This window comes from Dipodomys merriami, unplaced genomic scaffold (assembly GCF_024711535.1).
Source record: "Dipodomys merriami isolate MVZ:Mamm:240054 unplaced genomic scaffold, mDipMer1.0.p SCAF_19, whole genome shotgun sequence".
NCBI lineage: Eukaryota > Metazoa > Chordata > Mammalia > Rodentia > Heteromyidae > Dipodomys > Dipodomys merriami.
In genome coordinates this window covers 24,728,195-24,752,991 of record NW_027203270.1, presented here as the reverse complement: position 1 = coordinate 24,752,991, position 24,797 = coordinate 24,728,195, and the positions used below count along the sequence as shown (strand labels likewise).

The 24,797-nt window shown below is 42.0% G+C and overlaps 1 protein-coding gene across 1 annotated transcript; it reads right to left on the bottom strand.

The window, feature by feature from the left end:
* Nucleotides 1–941: 941 nt before the first annotated feature.
* On the bottom strand, nucleotides 942–24,369 carry Meioc (meiosis specific with coiled-coil domain). Its single transcript, XM_070027874.1, has 8 exons — nucleotides 24,139–24,369; nucleotides 23,174–23,308; nucleotides 17,423–17,580; nucleotides 13,658–13,762; nucleotides 9,537–11,409; nucleotides 8,971–9,105; nucleotides 3,546–3,726; nucleotides 942–2,639 (listed from the first exon to the last, which is right to left on the bottom strand). Exons 1-8 carry the CDS (start codon nucleotides 24,142–24,144, stop codon nucleotides 2,410–2,412), a joined length of 2,823 nt encoding a protein of 940 aa, XP_069883975.1. The 5' UTR covers nucleotides 24,145–24,369; the 3' UTR covers nucleotides 942–2,409.
* Nucleotides 24,370–24,797: the final 428 nt, after the last annotated feature.

Here is a 24,797-nt window from a genome sequence, read left to right as displayed (position 1 = left end):
GTCCCTGAGCCTCTTTTCGCTTAAAGCTAGAGCTCTACCACTTAGAGCTATTGTGCCACTCCAATTTTTTGAGTGACTTTCCTGCCTGGGCTGGCTTCAGATTAGTGCATGACATAATGCATCTTTTTTTTTTTTAATAGAATTTTATTATTAAGGTGTTGTATAGAGGGGTTACCATTTTATAAGTCAAGTAAATTGTAACTTGTGTAGCCTGAGTAATTTCCTTTTTTGGACAATGTCACCCTGTCCTTCACTTGTTTTACCCTCCCTTCCCTGTCTACAAGTTACACAGTTCACTTTCCACATAGTGTATACTGAATAGCATGATTGTACTTGTTCACCCTCCCTTTCCGCGCCTCCCTTTTACTCCTCTAAGAACACAAACTCAAAGAAAAAGCAACCACCACCACCAATACAACCAAAAACCTCACATCATGCATCAATGTCATCCAGATTCATTCTGGTTTGCCTGAACAGTAGTAAATGCAAAGTAAAAAGTTTTCTCTTTGAGGGTGATCAGATGTGTGATCTAAGAGTATCTGGATTGCATTGTTTTGCCACATTATTACTTTTAATAAAATTTAACATAGGTTCTTACCAGTTAAATGAAATTAATTGGTTTTCTGACAAAAAAAAAACCCACACTAATAGACACCTCTGGTTCATGCCTATCATCCTAGCTACTCAGGAGGCTGAGATCTGAGGATTGCGGTTCAAAGCCAGCTTAGGCAGGAAAGTCTGTGAAACTCCTATCTCCAATTACCCACCACAAATCAAGAAGTAGAGCTTTTATTCAAGTGGTAGAGTAAGAGCATTGAGTAAGAAATCTTAGTAACAGTGCACAGGCCCTGAGCTCAAGCCCCATGTACATACACAAATGAATACAAATATAAAAAAGTAAAACTAAATATTTTCAACAAAGTAATTTATTTTTTTCTGAGACTAAATTCAGTACAATATTTGTTTTCATAACATCCAACATGTCTTAAATCAAACTTAACCACTTTCTATGCAGTGACTGTGGTGTGATCTATTTTATTTGACTACCCTCCATTTAATTCATCCAGTAGTTCTAAGGCTCATCAGTGATCAAAATGTTTCTCCCTACAGTTACGCCTGCATTCTCAATCAGTTTCTTCCGCACATCATCTGAACAAAATTTATGTGGTGTGATTACACTCTTTTTTTTTTTATACCAGGATTTCTAAAACTAAGGAAAACACCAACATTTTAAACATCAGTGTTTCTAGTGAAGGATATTTCAATTAAATTTCATCAGTACATTATAGTTTAACTCATGCTAGAAATGTTAAAACCCAAGATCTTCTGAGTCACATAATACCAACATTTCATATTAATGAATAAATTACATTCAATACAAAGATATTAAATGATGAGAAACAGAAAAGGCCAAGCTTTCAAGTGCTCTTTTAAAAAAAATGGAGAAGCAAACTAGTAAACACAACTACACAAAATATACACTAACCAATTGCAAACTAAACTAGTTAAAGATTAACCTTAAAAAGTACATTTTAGAACTTCGTGATACCCTCATAAAAGACAGCAAACTAAGGGTATTAAAACAATAGTCATTATTTTAGTTACTGTGCATAAAGTCTAAAAGATCCAGATAAAGGAAATGTTTTGTTTTGATTCAATTTAAATACTTTAAAATTGGAAATATTTAATAATTGATAGTATAATTACATTTTAAAGAATATACACAAATGATTTGAACAGGTTTTATATTCAGTAACTTGCATGGTTTTTACACTGGCACTTTTATCACTAATTTAGGAGAATCAGATGCATTTCCCTCCAAATACTTAAGCACTAAGATTTCAAATTTATAAATATTGTAGTATTTTAAACATTAAATTTTTACATGAATATTAGGCTTATCCCTGTTTTCCTTTGTTTCCTAGGTATTATCCAGTTTTGTAAGGAAAACACTTTTATATCACAATCAAAACTTGTCTTGGTTTCTAAACTGTAACCATAATTGGGTTACAGTCACTTAGATTCATTATTTGGAATTACACTTACTAAGGCAGAACTAAATAAAACTTATCTCCTAGAAGAATTTTGTATTTGCATATACCTGCACTGCAGAATGGATTTAAGCAATATTTTAGCTGTTAGGAAATATTTAATTTACCTTAAATTGTTATCTTTGACTACTCAGAACTCTGACAAGAGCAATCAACTTTTCCTTTGAGTTCACTTTAAACTATATCTGATTCATTCCAACTAGAGTTTTAAATAGAAGTTAGACTTCATTAAGGTATTAACTTTAAATCTGAAAGAAAATTAATGTACTGAAAGTTTGACAAGTTCATTAAAATTCTTTAGCATGTCTTGATACATTTACTTATCAGCTTTTAAACTATTTCTTCTACTGGCATTTCTTTAATGTTTGTTTGCTTCACCTCTCTGGTTTGTTGGATTGCTACTACTTATGCTTTCATGGACTCTATCTTCACAGTTTACAACATCTTGGAAAGCCTTTTCTACATCTGACTGGCCAGCTGTACTCGCTGTTTTTGGCAAGGTCATCTGCAGTGCACACCATAAGGTAGTACGTGCTTTCCGAGTAGCCACACACATCTCTTTAATTGCTGAAGCAAGGGCAAAAACATCTGTAAAAGAAATATTCAGCATTATTCCTTATTGGTACCATTTAAATATCCTTGGCTCTTACAAAGTCCATAGTTATTGCTACTAAATGATTGAACACTACTTTTATAAAAAGGGTAGCTAATTGAGCTAAATGAAGTACTTTTTTTTTTTTTTTTTTAAACTCAGGGCCTCATACTTGCTCAATGTGCTTGTCCACAGTTGCCAGTCTACCATGTGAGCCTTTAGCCTGGTGTTTTGTTGGTTAATTTAGGATGGAACTCTTGCGGACTTTTCTGCCCAGGCTAACCTTGCACTACAATCCTCCAGATCTCAGCCTGAGTAGCTGGGATTATAGGCATGAACCACCAGTGCCTGGCAGTACTTTGTTTTTACCATTTTATTTTATTTTATTTATTTATTAATTTGTTTTTTTGATCGGTTGTGGGGCTTGAACTCTGGGCTTGGGCACTGTCCCTGCACTCTTCAGCTCAAGTGCTCTACCACTTGAGCTACAGTGCCACTTCTGGTTTTCTGGTGGTTTTTTGGAGATAGGAGTCTCACAGTCTTTCCTGCCCAGGCTGGCTTTGAACCATGATCCTCAGATCTCAGCCTCCTGAGTAGCTAGGATTACAGGCATGAGCCACCAGCACCCGGCTACCATTTTATTTTAAAATATTGGTACTTTCTCTCTGAGAATATATGACAATAACAATGCTTTGAGTAAAATACAGACTATGTCTTAAGACAGGTATTCTAGTTAAATGCATAAATAAAATATAGTATTTTGGAGCAAATAATGTTGAGATCATTTACCAATTTTTTAGGTAAATGTTAAACTTTTAATCTAAGAATCTAATTTTATTAACATTCAAATTGCTTTATCAAATACTCACATGGCTATCAAAATAATTTGCATTAATATATACCTCTGTCATCTTGGCATCTAGGCACTCCTTGCCTTTGCCGATTTGAAGCATTAACAATTTCATCTTTTCTACGTGACTGTACAATGTGAATGGACTCTAGGTGTCTATCAAGCGCAGTAGAGATATTAGCATGAAGAGGAGAGCTTCGGAGACGTTCCATTTTGCCTAATAAAGTCACAACCTGAGGGAAACATTTAAAATTTTGGTAAATCATGTAACCACACTGTGTGCAAGAAAAAAAAAAAAAGAAAGCAAAGTAAAACTCTTCGAAAAAAAGATAAAAACAGTAACAATGATGCAATATACAGGAATGCTTACTATATTGTAATATGCTAGGAGAAACTACTGGAAAGGAAGTTTTGAGTTTCATGTTTTCTCTTTGGCAATACTGAGATGGCACTGCTGGACCTTGTCCTTTTTTTTTTTTTTTTTTTGTCGGCCGTGGGGCTTGAACTCTGGGCCTGGGCGCTGTCCCTCAGCTCTTCAGCTCAAGGCGAGCGCTCTACCACTTGAGCTACAGCGCCACGTCCGGTTTTCTGGTGGTTTATTGGAGATAGGAGTCTCACGGTCTCTCCTGCCCGGGATGGCTTTGAACCGCGATCCTCAGATCTCAGCCTCCTGAGTAGCTAGGATTACAGGCGTGAGCCACCAGCGCCCGGCCTTGGACCTTGTCCTTTTTAGGTGCTCTACCACTTGAGCTATGTCCCCAGCCTTTTTTGCTTTTATTAATTTTTGATAGGGTCTTCTTACTTTTCGTCTAGACCACTATCTTCTTATTTATGCTTTCTACAGAACTAGGATGACAGGTGTACTCTACTTAGTCGTTTGTGTGTGTGTGTGTGTGTGTGTGTGTGTGTGTGTCTGTCTGTCTGTCTGTGTCTGTCTGTGTGTCTGTGTGTCCTTACTGGGACCATGGTGCTGTCCTTTAGCTTTTTCGCTCCAAGCTGGCACTCTTGCCAATTTGAACCATACCTCTACTTTTGCTGGTTAGCTATAAATAAACGTCTCATCAGATTTTCCTGCCTCATCTGGGTTTGAACCAAGATTCTCAGATCTCAGCCTCCTCAATAGCTAGGATACAGGCATGAGCCACTGGTGCTGACCTAGCCTTTTTTTTTTTTTTTTTTTTTTTTTTTTAAATAGATCTTGCAATCTTTTTTGCCCAACCTGGCCTAGAACAACAGTCCTCCCAATCTCATTCTCCTGTGTAGCCTGGATTGCATGCATGAGCCAAAGCCCTAGTAGAAAGTCAGTCTTTTAAATCATCTTAATTTTTTTTTTTTTCCGGTCATGGGGCCTGAACTCTGGGCCTCAGCGCTGTCCCTCGGCTCTTCAGCTCAAGGTGCTCTACCACTCAAGAAGCCATACCGCCACTTCCAGCTTTTTCTGTTTATGTGGTGCTGAGGAATCAAACCCAGGGGCTCATGCATGCAAGGCAAATGCTCTACCATCGAGCCACCTTCCCAGCCCATCTTGTCTTAATTATAAAACTTTTTTTGTCATGTCTGGGCTTGGGTGCTGTCCCTATGCTCTTCAGCTTAAGGCTATTGCTCTAACCCTTGAGCTGCAGCGCCACTTCTGGTTTTCTGGTGTTTTATTGGAAATCAGAGTCTCAGGGACTTTGCTGCCAATCTCAGCCTCCTGAGTAGCTAGGATTACAGGTGTAAATCACCAGCACCTGGCTTCTAAAACTTCTTTTTTATTGGGGAGGGGGAGGGGGGTCCGGTCATGGGGCCTGAACTCTGGGCCTAGGCACTATCCCTCAGCTCTTCAGCTCAAGGCTAGCACTCTACCACTTGAGCCACAGTGCCACTTCCGGCTTTTTTCTTTTTGCTTATGTGGGGCTGAGGAATCGAACCCAGGGCCTCAGGCATGTAAGGCAAGTGCTCTGCCACTGAGCCACCTTCCCAGCCCTAAAACTTCTTTTCTAGAGCTGAGGACCAAACTCAGGGCCTTGTACTTGGCAGGCAAGTGCTCTTCCACTGAGCTAAATCCCGAACCCTTTTTGTACTTTTTGAGAATATAACAGTAAGGATAAAAGGTCAAATATTCAAATAAAAGGCTTAATATTGTTTTTGTCAAATAAGATAATAGCCTGTCAATAGATTGTTAGGAAGTATCTCAAGCAAAAGAAATTGAAACAGACAAGCATTAGGTTGATTAATCCTGACTGCAGCATGCTCTTAAGCTTTTTAGGCCTGTAATGTTCCTTTTGGAAATCAGAAATATTCAGATTAAAATAATAAAGTGATAGTTTTTTGTTTTTGTTTGTTTGGGTTTTTTTTGGATCCGGTTGTGGGGCCTGAACTCTGGGCCTGGGCGCTGTCCCTCAGCTCTTCAGCTCAAGGCTAGCTCTCTACCACTTGAGCCACAGCACCACTTCCAGCTTTTTTCCTTTTTGCTTATGTGGTGCTGAGGAATCGAACCGAGGGCCTCAGGCATGCAAGGCAAGCGCTCTACCACTGAGCCACCTTCCCAGCCCCCTAAAGTGATAGTTTTAAAGAACCCATTATATAGGAAACTTTGATTAAAATTTACATTGATAAAGCTACTCAGGAGGCTGAGACCTGAGGGTAGCTGTTCAAAGACAGCCCAGGCAGGAGTCTATGAGAGTCCAATTAGCCAGCAAAAAAATCCAGGCCCTGGGTTCGATTCCTCAGCACCAGATAAGCAAAAAGAAAAAAGCCGGAAGTGGTGCTGTGGCTCAAATGGTAGAGCACTAGCCTTGAGCTGAAGAGCTGAGGGACAGCTCCCAGGCACAGAGTTCAGGCCCCAGGACTGGACCCCTCCCCCCCCCCAAAAAAAATAATTAAAAAAAAAAAAATCTCAAGGGAACTCAGGGACAGAGCCCAGGCCCTGAGTTCAAGCTGAAAGACGGGTACGTGCGTGCATACCACCCCCACGCCCCCCCCCCACAAATTTACAAGGCAATTATAAATATAAATATATACATATAATTGTCAAAGCTTCTACTGAAAATTAATATTAAAAATGTCCTCAATCATTTTGTTAATGAAGCTTTAAAAAGGGGACTGGACACATGAGATCAATAGGAGGACTATGTTTTATTTATTTATTTTTTATTTATTTACTTTTTTCTGTTGTGGGGCCTGAACTCTGGGCCTGGGCACTGTTCCTCAGCTCTTCAACTCAAGGCGAGCACTCTAGCACTTGAGCCACAGTGCCACTTCTGGCTTTTTCTGATTATGTGGTGCTGAGGAATCAAACTCAGGGCCTCATGCATGCAAGGCAAGCACTCTACCACTGAGCCACCTTCCCAGCCCCGAGGACTATGTTTTATGTCTAAGATCTCAGATTCTAAACTTGAAAATTGTATAGAAGATTTTTTTTTTTTGCTGGTCCTGGAGTTTGAACTCAGGGCCTGCGCATTGTCCGTGAGCCTCTCTGCTCAAGGCTAGCACTCTACTGCTTGAACCACAGTGCCACTTCCAGCTTTTTCTGCTTATGTGGTGCTGAGGAATCAAGCCCAGGGCTTCATGCATGTAGGCAAGCACTTTACTGCTATGCCACATTCCCAGCCCTAGAAGACAATTTTTGATTCATTAGAATCTGAGTATCAGGTAAATCATCTTAAATCAAATGATTTAAGAATTAAAATTTGGCATTCAGTTACTGACAAAACAAAAAACAGAACAAAACAAAACAAAACAAAACAAAAAAAACATGCGAAAACTAAGTAACTAAAAGCCCTGGAATGAATGCTTCTAACTTTATAATCCTCACATCTTTCTTTGAAATCTGTCTACTCTAACTGTCCAATATTTTCTTCCCAATGTATGGCAGCCAGATCCTTGAAAGGTAAACTAAAAAATTTTAAAGAAAAATCCCTAGATAGCTATAATTTTATATGCTTGGAACTATACAGATGCTCAGTAAAATACTCAGTATGTAGAACTAAGAAATGGAACGTTAGAGGGCGCTGGTGGCTCACACCTGTAATCTTAGCTACTCAGGAGGCTGAGATCTGAGGATTACAAATCAAAGCCATCCTGAGCAGAAAAGTCTGTGCGATGTTTTTTGTTTTTTTTGGGGGGGTCCGGTCATGGGACCTGAACTCTGGGCCTGGGCGCTGTCCCTCAGCTCTTCAGCTTAAGGCTAGCACTCTACCACTTGAGCCACAGCGCCACTTCTGGCTTTTTTCTTATGTAGTGCTGAGGAATCAAACCCAGGGCCTTGAGCATGCAAGGCAAGTGCTCTACCACTGAGCCACCTTCCCAGCCCCAAGTCTGAGATTCTTATCTCCAATAAACCACCAGAAAACCAGAAGTGGCTCAATTGGTAGAGCATTTGCCTTGATCTGAAGAGTTGAGGGACAGCGCCCAGGCCCAGAGTTCAAGCCCCACGATGGACCAAAATAAAAAAAAAAAAGAAAGAAGAAAAAGAAAAAAAGACATGGGACTTTAAACTGGGGGTGTGGCTCAAGGAGTTTACCTAGTAAACTCAAGGCCCTGAGTTGAACCCCTCCTCACACCCCCCCCTCTAGTGTATTTAACTGCTGGTAAAATTAATGTGGAGGCTTAAAAATGGTCTCTAAGAGACTAAAAAGTGGGAGATGTTGCCTATAAATATCATTCAAAGGGGCTTTAAAAAAATTCTCTTAAGGATTAGTTACATTGCAATGGGAGTTTGAAGAGGAACTATTTAAATTATTTAAAATATTTTCTTTTTTGTAGTACTGTGGATGGAACCCAGACCCTATTGCATGCAAGTGATCTCCTAACCCATTCAAAAACCAAGGCTTCCAGCTTGCTCAGCAAGTGCTCTACCACTTGAGCTGTACCCACAACTCACCTGCCTTTAAAACAAATTAATCAAAAAATGTTACTTTATTGCTATTACTAAGGGTTTACTCTCTTCTTTAGAAACAGATTTTAGTAGCTGGGTGTCAGTGACTCACATCTGTAAGGAATCCTCACAACTCAAGAGGCTGAGATCTGAGGACGGAGGTTCAGAGCTAGCCCAGGCAGGAAAGTCCAAGAGACTCTTATCTCTAATTAACCACCAGAAAATAGGAACCCCTGGAGCTGTGGCTCAAAGTGGTAGAGTGCTAGCCTTGAATGCAAAAACTTTGGAACAGTGCCCAGGCCTTGAATTCAAGCCCCATGAACGACAACAAAAATTTTATTTTTGAGATAGAGCCATGCTAGCTTTACCTGGGTCAGCCTTGAACTCCAGAGTAGCTGGGATTATACCATCATGACTGATCTCAAGTACTTTTTAAATCATTGAGTAAAACTATTTTCCCTTGTCTAAATATTAATCTAGCTTTAGAACCAAATGTGAAGAAAACGTATTTCAGTTATATAAATGTGATTTTAAAAATCTTTTAGAAGTTTAACTTGCTGAAATGTTTTAAAAACTCATCAATTAAAAAAAATTCATTATGAATGTTTTTATGGCTTACTCTGGCTTGTTCTCGAAGTTCATCCACAATTAAACGATCAACTCTAGATGGGTTGGAGGTCAGCCTTGGAATTGGAGTATTATTAGTACTAGATACTTTTTTTCCTGGATAATTCTTGGCAAGGGCTAATTCAGTCTGTAAAAAATTATATAATTTTTATGTTGAATTTTGCAAATATGATTCAACTGCTAATATTTTTCATAGTTCTAAGAAATAGTTATTCCTTTAAATAAAAGTTGTCTTAGAATAAAAAAAACCATAGTAGTACAGTATTTTTCTATAATACTTAATACATATAAAATACATTAATCCTCCAACACTTCAATACTAAAAAAATTTCAAAGTTTTAATTGAATAAGGAAAGAAATCTACTTCATAGACAAACTGAAAATTAACATATAGATACCTATTATTTTAAAGCCTCAAGCTTTTAGTCTTTAAGTAACCTAGCTAATTCCTTGTGGCAATTAACTTAAATACTGTACATTATAGAAGAATTCAGCTTGGAAAAAAAGGTTAAGAACTCTTGGCCCACAATGGATCCATCTAAATGGATAGCTCATTACCTTTTTTCTCTCCTTTTCTAATGCTCTCCATTGTTCATAGCACTCTTCTAGACGAATGTGTAGTTCACTGGCTGGTCCACTACGGGTTTTAATTGGTCTTTGAAATCCAAAAGTTGGCACGAAACCAGAAAAGGAATTATCACCATACATCATATCATTAAAATAAGGGTATAAATGGCTTAAGTCATCATAAGAAAACAAATCATAGGAATCCAACAGTGGAACAACTGAATGGCCAAAAGGGTGAGCAGATCTTAGTGGAAACCCATTTGAACCAAGTTGTTGGAAACCCTGATTATGCCTTAAATCTCCCATCATATAATTATTAGAAAAGCATGAGGCCTGTGTGCGATTCACACGGCTATTAATGTTGCTGTCTCCACTTCCTTGTCTGTGGCTATTAAAATGACCCTGTGACTCCAACAGATCTTGATAGGAATTTTGAGATAAGGCTTCTAAATGCTTTGGACCTTCCTCAGGATCATAATGTCCACTCTGGGGCTTGGCTTGAAAATTATGTTTGTTTACATTTTCAATGATCCCATACTGTTGAGCTGAATAGTTATCACAAAATCCATTTGGCTGCTTTATTTTTTTATCTGTAACCGTTTCAAAGAGATTTTCTTCTCCAGACTTTGTCAGTCCTTCCATGTGATTGACAGATTGGATTCTTTCTGCACCATTGTAACTGAAATCAAAACTAGCAAATGCTGAAGGGTTTTCTTGGCAATACTTTTGAAATAGATTGCTATTTGGGGTTAAATTTGTGGATAATAGCTGGGGGAAATCTGAAGAATGGTTAGAACTTTTTGAAGCTGCACTTAAATGACTATTTAATTTGATCAAGTTACCTTGATTTCGGTAAGGAATAGGAGTGCTATTTTTTGTTTGAACATTCACCCAAGATGGTCTACTTAAATTGATACCTCCTGAAGATATTGCTGAGTTTGATAATAAATTCACTGATTTAAAATACTCAGAATTTGGGGGATCAGGTTTAGCAAATTGTTGTTTTTCTGTGACATTAGCAAAATCATTATTAGCTGGACAAGCTGTATGAGGTTTTAGTCCATATTCTGATTTTAAGCCACAATCAGTAGTAAATGCTGTTTCCTTTGCAAATTGTTTTTCTGCCAAGTGTGGTGTGGTTTTTGGAAATGCAAAATTCTGCTGGTCAGGTATGGCCTCCTCCATTTTTTTCTGATTTGCTGGTTTAACCTGGAATAGCTTTGTGTATGCATCTGCTTCTACAGTTGGTGTTTCAGATGTGCCATTGGACAATTTTTTACCATCTTGGATACTAAAACTTGAGCATTTATTAAGCTTAGCTTTATTAGGATGAGCATATTCTGGGTATCTACAGTATTCTGCATTTTCATTGTATCTATTAAATTGGGAAAGAAATATCTCTGCCCTTTTTTGCTGTAATGGTGCTTCAAGACTTTTAGCACATATTTTATCTCTTCCATAAGTGTAAGTATCAATTCCTGATTCTTTCATGATATCAAACAGACCAGTTTGAGGTGTAAAACAGTTTTTCATAAATGGATATTCTTGGAATGTTGCCTTTGCTGTATCACTTGTCTGTATATTATAACAGTTAGAATGATCATTTCGTGCAGGGTACATCCATTGTTCTTCAAGGTCTAAACCAGTAAATCCATGATAAAGTTCATCTATTTTTTGTTGTGGTATGAGACTGCTACTATGCAGGTATTGCTTTTCCACTGCTGACACAGATTCACCACTATAAAAAGCTTGCTGAGAGATAGCTGGATCTATTGGCCTTTTGGTTTCTGTTAAGAGGTCATGGTGATCTACAAATCTGTTTGTGTTCATTGGCCAAACTGACTTTAAATTGGAGGAACAGGTCCTATAACAAATAAATATAATTACAATTACAATTTAAGTGGAAAGGTAAAAAACATTTTCAGAAATATATTCCCTTATCCTCACCATCCTCAAATCTTTCCTAACTCTGACTTATATAAGCTACCATTATCTTCAAATAATTCTTTTATCACACAAAATGTGCTATACACTCTAAAGATATAGTCATGCATTAAATAAAGATGTTTCAATCAACCATGGGTCACAAATATGATGGAAGTCTAAGATTATTGTGAAATTGGAAAATTCTGGTTGTCTAGTGAGATCATAGCTGTCACAACATCATCGTAGCACAATGCATTACTCCTGTGTCTATGGCACTGGTGAAAATAAACATAGGATTAACGTACTGTCAGTCACATAATAGTATAGTATATAGTTATTTATAGTATATAATACTAGATCATTATAGTGACTATTTTACTGGTTAATGTAATTAATATACTATACATATTTGGGCTTGAGCTCTAGACCTCTTGTGCTTCACAGCTGGTACCACTTGAACCACACTTACACTTCTGGCTTTTTACTGGTTAATTGGAAAGAAGAGTCTTTCAAGGTTTGTCTGCCCAAGCTGGCTGTGAGTCACAGTTCTCAAATCTCAGCCTCCTGACTATCTAGGAGTCATTGGTGCCCAGCTTTATTGTTGTTATTTCATTTATTTTTTTAATTTTTATTTATTTATTTTTTTGTCAGTCATGGGGCTTGAACTCTGGACCTGGGTGCTGTCCCTCAACTCTTCAGTTCAATGCGAGCACTCTACCACTTGAGCCAAAGGGCCACTTCCGGTTTTCTGGTGGTTTATTGGAGATAAGAGTCTCATGGACTTTCCTGCAGGCTGGCTTTGAACCCCGATCCTCAGATCTCAGCCTCCTGAGTTGCTATGATTACAGTCAGGAGCCACTGGCACCCAGCTATGTTATTGTTATTTTAGAGTGCACTCTTACTAATTTGCAGGGGGGGGAGGAGTCCTGAGGCTTCAATTTAGAGCCTGAAGGCCATCCCTGAGCTATTATGCTTAAGGATGGTGCTCTACCACTTGAACCACAACTCTACTTCTGGCTCTGTGTGTGTGTGTGTGTGTGTGTGTGTATGTGTGTGTGTGTGTGTGTGTGTGTGTGTGTGTGTGTGTTTTAGTGGAGATAAAGAGTCTCAAGGATTCCAGGCACCCTGTAACTTAGCCCTATAGTCTTAGCTACTTAAGAGGCTGAGATATGAGGACCAAGCAGCCAAGACAAGAAAGTCTATGAGACCCTTTTTCCTCCCCATCATCTTGGGGCATGAACTCCAGGTCTGAGCTCTTTTGCTCAAGGCTAGTGCTCTACCATTTTGAGCCACAACTCCACTTCTGTTTTCTGGTGGTTAATTGGAGATAATGAATTTCATGGCCTTTCCTGCCTGAGCTAGCTTCCAACTATGATCCTCAGATCTCAGACTCCTGAGGAGTTAGGCTTACAGGCGTGAGCCACCAGTGCCCAGCTTATGAAACTCTCTTATCTCCAGTAAACTACCAGAAAACAGAAGTGGAGCTGGGCTCAAAGTGGTAGAGCACTAGCCTTGTGCACAAATGCTCAGGGACAGCATCCAGGCCTTGAGTTCAAGCCCCATGACTGACCTCCCCCCGCCCCCCCCCCACACAAAAAGATCTCAAAGACTTTCCTGGCCTTGAACTTAGATCCTCAGATCTCAGCCTCTTTTTTTTTTTTTTTTTTGGGTCCGGTTGTGGGGCCTGAACTCTGGGCCTGGGTGCTGTCCCTCAGCTCTTCAGCTCAAGGCTAGTGCTCTACCACTTGAGCCACAGCACCACTTCCGGTTTTTTCTTTTTTTGCTTATGTGGTGCTGAGGAATTGAACCCAGGGCCTCATGCATGCAAGGCAAGCACTCTACCATTGAGCCACCTTCCCAGCACGATCTCAGCCTCTTGAGTAGCTAGGATTACAAGTATGAATCACCAGTGCCCAGCTGGAATTTAGCCCATGAACTCAAGAGAATTAACTGATTATTTTCCAGGTGATAGATTTTAAGCAAATAAAATCTTAGACTGAACTTCTAATTGTATGACAACTACTGCAGAAAATCAAGATTCTTAGAGAAAAATATTTGAATTAGTTTATCTACTGTCAGATGATCTACTATTAAATAATATTCCAAGATAAGAAACAGGGTAACCTAGTATAAGTGCATTTAAAAGCCTATTATTATACACTATAAAGCTTATATAATATACCAACCCTTCAGCAAAATATGTCTGTGACTTATCTTGTTCTTCCAAAATGTTAGATACAAGTCCATATAAGTCTGTTTCACTGCCATAGTCATTTCTTTCCGTTTGAATCCTATAAATGAATATCATATGTAAACTTTTATTTGCATTAAAATACAATGTATTGATTTTTATTTTTATTTTTTGCTGGTCATGGTGCCTGAACTCTGGGCCTGGGTGCTGTCCCTCAGCACTTCAGCTCAAGGCTAAGCACTCTACCACTTGAGCCACAGCACCACTTCGGGCTTTTTCTGCTTATGTGGTGCTGAGGAATCGAACCCAGGCCTCATGCATGCAAGGCAAGCATTCTATCACTGAGTGGTATTCCCAGCCCCCAATGTATTGATTTCTACTTCTAGATATATTCTACCATTATTTTTCTACAAGATATTCGGACTACTTCCAAACCATTATTTCAAATAAAGAGGGAAAGAGCTACATGTAGTGGCATGAGCCTATATACCTAGCGGGCTGAGTAGGCTAAGGCCGGAGGATCAAGAGCTCAAGGCCAGCCTGGGCCACATAGTACAACTCTCAAAAATGGGGAAGGGAAGGACTCAAGAATATGTTCTACTTTGGCCTAATGTTTATCCTATTATAAATACTTCTCCTTATTTCAGATCCATTCTGTGTCTAGTTTGTATGTTTATCTCTTATTTTCCCATAAGTCATGCTATTTATTTTAGGTAGTCAAGGCATAAATCTCTGATGTACAATGTTTGAGACATACCTGAAAGCATGTCTGGTCCTGTTATACATCATTATTTTAACACCTTGCTCAGTCTCCTCATTTGTGGTTTGAGAACATAAACCCACTGCTCTAATTCTGTGACTGTACTATATACTAAATTTAAAAAGTGAACTGCTATATGGTCCTTCTAGCTACCATGAGAATTTTGCAGTTGGTTCCTTAAATGTGACAGCTTATGGGCCCCACGTAGTTATTAGTTGGAGTTCCATGCTCCTGAAATCCTTGCTAGTAACTAATATTGTCCAAATAACACAAAATATAAAAACCACAAACACATGGAAAATTGGTATCCTTTACTTCATATAGTTTTTGCATAATTCCTTCCTAGAAGTAATGTTTGGTTTTAAAATACAACTTCAAGTCCAAGCCAGTAACTCATGCCTATACTCTTAGCTAGGAGGTTGAGATCTGAGGATTGTGGTTTGAAAGTCCAGGAGATGATTATTTCCAAGTAACTACCAAAAACAAAACAAAACAACAAAAACGAAGTAGAGCTGTGGCTCAAGTGGCAGAGCACTGTCCTTGAGATACAGTAACTCAGAGACAGCACCTAAGTGCTGAGTTCAAGCCCCAGAACAGGAAAAAAATTTAAAAGCATCATCATCATCATCATCATCTTATTATTATTATTATTATTATAATAAAGGCATATGCCTAATAAGTATGAGGCACTGAGTATTAAACCCCAGTACTGCCCACTCCAGACCAAAATTTAAATCTGCTGTCTTTACAAAGATATATTTACTAAAGTTTTTCTCTAATTTTAAAATAGGGCTTGGAATGTGGCTTAGTGGTAAAGTGCTTGCCTATCATGTATGAAGCCCTGGGTTCAATTCCTCATTCCCACATAAACAAAAAAAGCCAGAAGTGGTGTTGTGGCTCAAGTGGTAGAGTGCTGTCCTTCAGCAAAAGAAGCTCAGGGCTGGGCACCAGTGGCTCATGCCTGTAATCCTAGCTACTCAGGAGGCTGAGATCTGAGGAACTCGGTTCAAAGCCAGCCTGAGCAGAAAAGTACATGAGACTCTTATCTCCAATAAACCACTAGAAAACCGGAAGTAGCACTGTGGCTCAAGCGGTAGAGTGCTCTCCTTGAGCTGAAGAGCTGAGGGATAGTACCTAAGCCTAGAGTTCAAGCCCTACAACCGACAAAAAAAAAAAAAGAAGCTCAGGGATAGTGCCCAGGCCCTGAGTTCAAGCTCCAGAACTGGCAAAAATAAAAAAATAAAAATAACTGCCTAGTATAGGCTTTACTAAAAGTTTTATGAGCATAAAATTATGCTATAATATTTTTTTCTGGGGGTGGGGGGCAGGTCTGGGAAAGGGGCTTAGTGGTAGAGTGCTTGCTTAGCATGCATGAGGCCCTGGGTTGGATCCCTCAGTATCACATAAAAAGAAAACAAAATATTTTTTTCCCTAGTAAATAGGTCTGAAAAATGCTGATCTAAGAAATGAAAATGCTGGGGCTAGGAATGTGGCTTAGTGGTAGATTGCTTGCCTAATATGCATGAAGCCCTGGGTTTAATTCCTCAGTACCACATAAACAGAAAAAATCTGGAAATGGTGCTGTGGGCTCAAGTGGTAGAATGCTAGCCTTGAGCAAAAGAAGCTCAGAGACAGTGCCCAGACCCTGAGGTTCAAGCACCAGGATTGGCAAAAAAGAAAGGAAGGAAGGAAGGAAGGAAGGAAGGAAGGAAGGAAGGAAGGAAGGAAGGAAGGAAGGAAGGAAGGATACTGCTGAGCACCAGTGGCTCATGCTACTCAGGAGGCTGAGATCTGAGGATCATAGTTTGAAGCTAGCCCAGGTAGGAAAGTTCATGAGACTCATCTCCAATTAACCACCAGAAAATTGGAGTGGTAGAGTGCTAGCCTTGACTGAAAAAGCTCAGGGACAGCACATGAGTTCAAGCCTTCAACTGACCCCCCCCCCAAAAAAAAAAGAGAGCCCGGCACTGGTGGCTCACATCTGTAATCCTAGCTACTCAGGAGGTTGAGATCTGAGGATCAAAGTTCAAAGCCAGCCCAGGTGGGAAAGTCTGAGACTCATCTTCAATTTACCACCAGAAAACCAGAAGTGGCGCTGTGGCTGAAGCAGTAGAGCGCTAGCCTTGAGCTAAAAGCTCAATGACAGCGCCCTAGGCCCAGAGTTCAAGCCCTACAACTAGCAAAAAGAAAAAAAGAAAAATGCTGATTTAGGAACAGGTCTAATACATTTTAGGTCCCATATAATTAAACTTAAAAATACCACATTTAGGAAGTGGCGCTGTAGCTCAAGTGGTAGAGCTCTCGCCTTGAGCTGAAGAGCTGAAGGACAGCGCCCAGGCCCAGAGTTCAAGCCCCACGACTGACAAAAAAAAAAAAAAAAAAGAAATGAAAAAATACCACATTTATCTTATCCAGGCTGTTGGTGACCCATGCCTGTAATCCCAGCTTCAGGAGACTGATATTTGAGTATCCTGTTTCAAAGCTACCCTAGTCAGGAAGTCTGGTCAGGAGAGTCTATAAGTACATGAGACTGTTATTTCCAATCAACTACTAAAAGAGCCAGAATTGGAGCTGTGGCTTAAGTGGTAGAGTGCTAGCCTTAAGCAAAGAAGTTCACACACACTGCCCAGGCCTTGAGTTCAAGTTCCAGGACCGGCACATACACACACACACAAATACCATATTTGCCAGGTGCCAGTGGCTCACACCTATTACAGCCTAGCTACTCAGGAGACTAAGATCTGAGCATCATGGTTCAAAGCCAGCCCAGGCAGGAAAGTTCATGAGACTTGTATCTCCAATTAACTAAAAAGAGCTAGAAGTAGAACTGTGGCTCAAGTGGTAGAGCACTAGCTTTGAGCACAAAAAGCTCAGGGACAGTACCCATACCCTGAATTCAAACCCCAGGATTGGCACGCGTGTGCATACACACATACACACACACACACACACACACACACACGTAAGATTAACTTGAGAAATCATAATTTATTAATTTACCTGTTCTTTACACTGATCTGAGAATTAGAAGGTTGTTTAATATCATCTCCATAACTAGACCATGGTGCATAGAAAAGTGAAGAATCTATAGAACTTGTATATTCTGTTGATGAAGAAAGTGGAGTATAGGTCTGTCTTAGGTCTACAGTGTCTTCATTCTGAAATTTTAAAGAGATGTTGGTACATTGACACATCAAAACTTTATTTTTTACAGAGTATTAGCAAAATAGCAAGAAATCAAAAGAAGTAACAGAGGTGGTAATTAAGATCTGCTATCATATTTAAATAGACTTTAACACCAAATTTTTTCTGGCTCAGGTTGCTGGTGATTCATATCTGTAATTCTAGCTATCAAGAGGCTAAGAATTGAGGGTCATGGTTCAAAGCCAGCCACTCCCACCCCCATACAGATTAATAAAAAAAAAAAAGTTATAAGTGGAGGTATGGCCCAAATGGTAGAGCTCTAGCATTAAGCAAATAAGCCAGAGAGACTAAGAGGCCTGGATTCAAGCTCCAGTACCAGCACAAAGTAGAAAAGCCAGGAGCCAGTGGCTCATGCCTGTAATCCTGACTACTAGGGAGGCTGAGATTGTTGGGATTACAATTTGGGTCAGTTTATCCAGAAAAATGTTCTCCAGATTCATTTCTCAACCAAAAACTAGATGTAATGGCTCACACCTAGCTACCAGGAAACCTAACATAGATTGATTTTGCCCAGGCACTTAAGTACAGGTCTGGGCAGAAATTGAGAACAGAAATAATGAACAGGGACTAAGAATGTGGCTTAGTGATAAGAGTGCTTGCCTAGCATGCATGAAGCCCTCAGTTTGATTCCTCAGTCCCACATAAACAGAAGAAGCTGGAAGTGGCACTGCAGCTTAAGTGAGTGCTAGCCTTGAGTAAAAGAAGCTCACAGACAGTACCCAGGCCTTGAGTTCAAGTCCCAGGAGTGGCAATAATAATAAGGGCTGGGAAGGTGGCTCAGTGGTAGAGCGCTTGCCTTGCATGCATGAGGCCCTGGGTTTGATTCCTCAGCACCACATAAGCAGAAAAACAAAAGCCAGAAGTGGCGCTGTGGCTCAAGTGGTAGAGCACTAGCCTTGAGCTGAAGAGCTGAGGGACAGTGCCCAGGCCCAGAGTTCAGGCCCACGACCGGACCCAAAATAATAATAGTAAGAAAGTAATAAGAAGAAGAACAAAACAACAACAACTCAGGACTGATGATATGGCTCAATGGTGAAAATGACCGCTTAGCAAGCACCAGGCCTGGAATTCAAACTCCAGTACTGCCAAACAAATAAATAAAAATGAAAAGATATGTAAAATGTTATCTCTTTGGAAATTTTAAGAATATTCTTTTTGTTGTTGTTGGTTCAGGACTTGAACTTGGGGCCTGGGGCTATCCCTGAGTTCCTTTGTTCAAGGCTAGTGCACTACCACTTTGAGCCACAGAAGTACTTCTAGTTTTCTGGTAGTTAGTTGGAAATAAAGAGTCTTATTGACTTTCTTGCTTGGGCTGGCTTTGAACCTTGATCCTGAGATCTTAGCCTCCTGAGTAGCTAGGATTACAGGCATGAGCCACTAGCACCCAGCTAGAAATAGTATTTTCATATCTCTATCTATATCTATATTTGTATAAGAAGAAAAGACTTTTTTTCTCTGGTACTGGGGCTTGAACTTGGCTTGGGCAATGTCCGATTTTTGTGCTCAAGGTTAGTGCTCTGCCAGTTGAACCACAGCTCCACTTCTGGTTTTTTGATGGTTAATGGAAGATGAGATACTCTCTTGGATTTGGCTGCCTGAGTGGGCTTTGAACTGTGATCCTCAGATCTCAGCCTCCTGAGTAATTAGGATTACAGGTATGAGTCACCCATGCCTGGCCAAAAGAAATGTTCAAAGTATATTTAATTTTTTCTTACTAGACACAATCTTAACAAATATACAATACTGAGTTTATACTATACCAACAAAATATGAAACTTTATAACTCCCAGTTGTCTAACATAAGAATCTCAACAGACTTTACAATATTTGTATAAATTTTGGTTACAAATACTATTTGAACCTACACATTGTATATAGCTTATAATTATTAAGTTAGAGAGAAGCATAAGGGTTTTTAGTTAAAAGTGCCAATAAAATCTACATCAATAGAATTTCATGGTAAGTTTTTTTTAATTAATAAGACTTCTTCTTTTTGCTGGTCCTGGGGCTTGAACTCAGAGCCTAACCACTGTCTCTGAGCCTCTTTTTGCTCTTTTTGCTGTTTCCAGCTTTTTCTGAGTATTTTATTGGAGATAAGAGTCTCACGGACTTCCCTACCTGGTGGCCCGTGTCCATCGATCTTCTTAGCCTCCTGAGTAGCTAGGATTATAGGCTTGAGCCACAAACGCCCAGCTTAATAAATCTTATTAATAGACTGGTGCTAGTGGCTCAGCCTGTAATCCTAGCTACTCAGGAAACTGAGATCTGAGGATCACAGTTCAAAGCAAGCCAGGGCAAAGAACGTCCCTAAGGCTCTGATCTCCACCAGAAAACTGGAAGTGGTGCTGTGGCTCAAGTGGTAAGAGTGCTAGCCTTGAGCTAAAGGGTTCAGGAACAGCTCCAAGCCCAGAGTTTAAGCCCCATGATAGACCAAAAAAAAAAAAAGACTTATTATCCTATTTATGTATTTATTCTTGGTAGCATGAGGGTTTGAACTTGGGGTCTCTGGCTTGCTTGCCTTTTGCTTGTTCATGGTTAGTGCTTTACTATTTGAGCCATGCCTCCAGTATCAGCTTTTTGCTGGTTAACTGGAGTGACTTGTCTTGTAATAGTAATCCTTGGATTGCTGCCTCCTGAATAACTAGAATTATAGATGTGAGATACTAGCACCTAGTTAAATATTTTATTTCTATATATTGCTAAAATTCAAAGAATTAATGATATAAATATTAATATCTGATTAAATAATTTTAAATAAATATTTGCATTCCTCTAAGCTTAACTTTTTGGGGGGTGGTACTGGGGATTGAACTCAGGGCCTTGGTGCTGCCCCTAAGCTTTTTTCATCAAGACTAGTGCTCTACCCCTCGAGCCATAGCTACACTTCCAGCTTTAATTGGAGGTGAGAAACTCATGGACTTTCCTGCCTGGGAAACTACAGTCCTCATATCTCAGCCTTCAAAGTAGAGAGGATTACAGTGTGAATCACTGGTACCTGGCTCTAAACCTAATTTAATGCTCAACAAAATTATGCCTTCAGTGGGGTATCTTGTAATTAAAGATACTATTAAAAGAAGGCACTGGTGGCTCATGCCTATAATCCTAGATACTGAGGAGGCTTGGATCTGAGGATCATAGTTCAAAGCCAGCCTAGGCAGGAAAGTCTGTGAGACTCTTCCGCCCCACCCCCACACCCCCAACTAACCATCAGAAAACCAGAAGTAGCTCTGTGGTTCAAAGTGGTAGAGTGCTAGCCTTGGGCAAAAAATCTTAGATAGTGCCCAGGTTTGAGTTCAAGCCCAACTGACAAAAAGACAAAAAAAAAGCTGAGGAGGGGAGAGAAGAAGAGAAAGAGGGGGAGAAGGGAGGAAAGGAGAAAACAGAAGAGAGGAAAGCAAGGGAGAAAGTGAAACAGAAATATCCAGGCATTGGTAGCTCAGGTTAGTAACCCTAGCTACTCAGGAAACAGATCCGAGGATTATGGTTGGAAGCCAGCTGAGACAAGAAAGTCTGCAAGACTCCTATCTCCACTACCAAAAAGGTGGCTCAAGTGGTAGAGCGATAGCCTTGAGATAAAAAGCTAAAGGGTGCCCAGGCTCTCAGTTCAAGCCCCAGGACACACACACACACACACACACACACACACACACACACACACACACACACACACACACACACACACACACACACACACACACACACACACACACACACACACACACGAGAGAGAGAGAGAGAGAGAGAGAGAGAGAGAGAGAGAGAGAGAGAGAGAGAGAGAGAGAAAGTTGTAGAAGAGGGAAGAGGGGAGAGAGTAGAGTAGAAGGGAAGGAGTGGGAGGGAGGAAAGGCAGACAGAGCTGGGGAGGGAAGAGAAAAAAGGGGAGGAGAGAGGGAAGGGAAGAGGGGAGATGGGGGGGCAGGAAAGACACAGAAAAGGAGACCCACAGACAGAAAGCTGGGGAGGGGAAGGAAAGGGAAGAAAGAAAAGAAAACAGGACAAGAAGACAGAAATAGAAAAGCTGGGGAAGGGAGAAGGAAGGGGAGGGAAAGGAGAGAGGGAAGGGGAGAGGAAGGAAAAGAGAAGATCAAGAGAGCTATACAGAACAACAGTGAGAAAGCTGGAGAGGGGAAGGCAGGGGAGAAGGGAAGGGAGAGGACAAGCAGGAGAGACAAGACTGAAAAAGGCAAAAAGAGAGCTGAAGATGGGAGAGGACAAGAGAGGAGAAAGGGAGGAGAGGAGAGGAGGAGACAGGAGAAGGGAGGGGAGAGGGGAGAAGAAGAGAGAAGTGGTCAAGAGAGAAACAGACAGACACAGGGGAAAAGGTGGGTTTCAATGGCTCACGCCTGTAATCCTAGCTACTCAGGAGGCTGAGATCTGAGGATCGCGGTTCAAAGCCAGCCCGGGCAGGAAAGACCGTGAGACTCCTATCTCCAATAAATCACCAGAAAACCGGAAGTGGTGCTGTAGCTCAAGTGGTAGAGCGCTCGCCTTGAGCTGAAGAGCTGAGGGACAGCACCCAGGCCCAGAGTTCAAGACCCACGACCGACAAAAAAAAAAAAAAAAAGAGTCTGAGCTCTAAAGGATCATGGATGGAAGCCAGCCCAGGAGAAAAAGTTTACAAGACTCATCTCAAAAAAAACCAGCAGGGGCTGGGAAGGTGGCTCAGTGGTTGAGCGCTTGCCTTGCATACATGAGGCCCTGGACTCGATTCCTTAGCACCACATAAGCAGGGAAAAAAAAAGCCGGAAGTGGTGCTGTGGCTCAAGTGGTAGAGCGCTAGCCTTGAGCTGAAGAGCTGAGGGACAGCATCCAGACCCAGAGTTCAGGCCCCATGACTGGATCAAAAAAAAACCAGCAACAGGGTGCTGGTGTATCATACCCGTAATCCTAGCTATTTAGGAGGCTGAGATCTCAGAATCATGGTTCCAAGCCCTCCCAAAAAGGAGTCTGGACACTCTTATCTCCAATTAACATGCAAAAAGCTGGACGTGGAGCTGTGGCTCAAGTGATAGAGCAACAACTAGCCTTGAGCAGAAGACTCTAGGGTACAGCACCCAGGCCTTGAGTTAAAGCCCCAGAACTGGTTCAAATACAAAATTAAGTGGCAGAAGGAGAGCCAGCTGGAGAGCTGGACACCAGTAGCTCATGCCTGTAATCTTAGCTACTTAGGAGGCTGAGATCTGAGGACTGAGGTTCAAACCCAGCCCAGGCATGAAAATCCTTGAGACTTTTATCTCCAAGTAACCACCAAAAAACCAGAAGTGGCCCTGTGGCTCAAAGTGGTAGAACACTGAAGCAAAAAGTTCAGAGACGGTGTCCAGGCCTCATGACTGACCAAAAGAAAACACCCTGTGCTGGAGGTATGTCTCCAGCTGAGCAAGCCAAGACTAAGGAGGGTGAGAGCCCTCAATTCAAACTTGGTACCTAGAAAAAAAAAAAAAAAAAAAGGAATGAAGGAAGGAAAGCCAGGCTGACTATGAAATTGTCTGGCTAAGCAAACCATATATAGAATAAACGGTATCAATAAGGGCAAGTTTCTGAACGGACCTGAGATTTGTAGCAATCGCAGAAGGACGCAGAACCTGTGAGCATGACGCTGTTGAACACATCGGACAGTCTACTGCTGGGGTCCACACTGAGGTTCCAGCAGCGACTCGCACCTCCCCGGAACGCTACTTTCGGCTGCTCAAAAGGAGAAAATGGGACATGCGAGCCAGCAGGTCACCCGCCATGCAGAGTGATAGGCAAAGAAAGGGCCATGCGACCCTTCACGCTGATTATTTTACTGACAATGCTCTAATTCTCCCGGGGAGGGGGGGGGGCGCAAAAAGTGTCCCTCCTTTCATGTCCCAGAAATCCTCTCTCTGCTCTGGGCCACCTGTGTAAAGAAGCACAGGGCCCAACGCCAAGGGGGCCGTCGTGCCCCCACCCCCACCCTGCGTTATGAGGCACTGCGGCTAACGCCTTGACAGGCGCAACGCCATGACAGGCCATGGTCGCTCCCTCTTACCCCCCACCCCCCGCCCGTGTAACGAGGCCTGGTGTTCAACGCCATGACAGGACATGGTCGCCACCTGCCCTTCTGCGTGGAGTCCTGGCGCTCAACGCCATGACAGGCCCTGGTCCAGTCACGCTCTCCCACCCCCCAGCGTTACTTCATTTAACGCCATGACAGGCTGTTCTTGCAGGCTCCTCAGGTTGGGGGGGGTGGGGGGCGGCCTAATTCGGTGTCTAGTGGACCCCCAGCCTCAGCCGCGACCTCCGGTAGTCCCCAAGGCACAGCCCGGACACCCCCGTCGGGGGTTCTCCCCTTCCCCACCCCCACTCCAGCCTCCTGAGGGAACCCTAGGGGACCGTGCTCATTCCTCCAGCCTCTGCTCTGGGTCACCATCCTGTGACCCTGGCCACCCACACCCCTGGGGGGGGGGGCCCTGTCCATTCCGACCCGTTACCTCAGGTCCCTCCCTCAGGCCTAGGGGGTGAGGGGGTGAGCAGGTGTCTCCGCCTCTCACCTCCATGGGGCCCCCCAGCACCTTCCGGATCAAGAACAGCTCCTTGGGGTACGGGAGTGAGGGAGGGCGTCGAGGCCCGATTCCCTCAGCCCGCACCCCACCGCTGGTGCCGCCGCCCCGGGCACTGCCTGGAGCCGGTCCGTGGGTGGGGGGCTGGAGCGGGGAAGGTGGGGCCGAAGAAAGGCCGTTATATCGCCTGCGGTGGACTCGTGGTCCTGGCACGCGCCTGGGCACCGGCCGGCTGTGCCCTGTCTCGCCCCCTCCTTTGGGGCCTCTATCTCGCTTAGAACCCCTCATTGGCCTGCTGCCCGGCCAATGGGCAACCGACTCCCGAGTGTGTTAACCCCTCGGAGACGAGGCTAGGAATGGACGGTTAGCCGACCTCCTTCTCCCACAGCTTATGAGCATTTCCCGCTCAAAGTAAGCTCTTTCATGATTGGTCCGCATGGAAAAGTAACAGCCTGCTGATTGGCTAATACGAGGGCGCTGGCCTACTGGGTTGGAGTAGGGGGTGGGCGTGCTGGGAAGATTTGGGAAATCGCTCAGCAACAAGAACTCAACCTCTCTGCCGCGCACTCTGTGGTAACGTTTTTCTCTTCATTTTTGTCTCTTGGGCATACCCTAGCTCCCAGAATCCTTTGGGGGCCGCCCAGACGCCA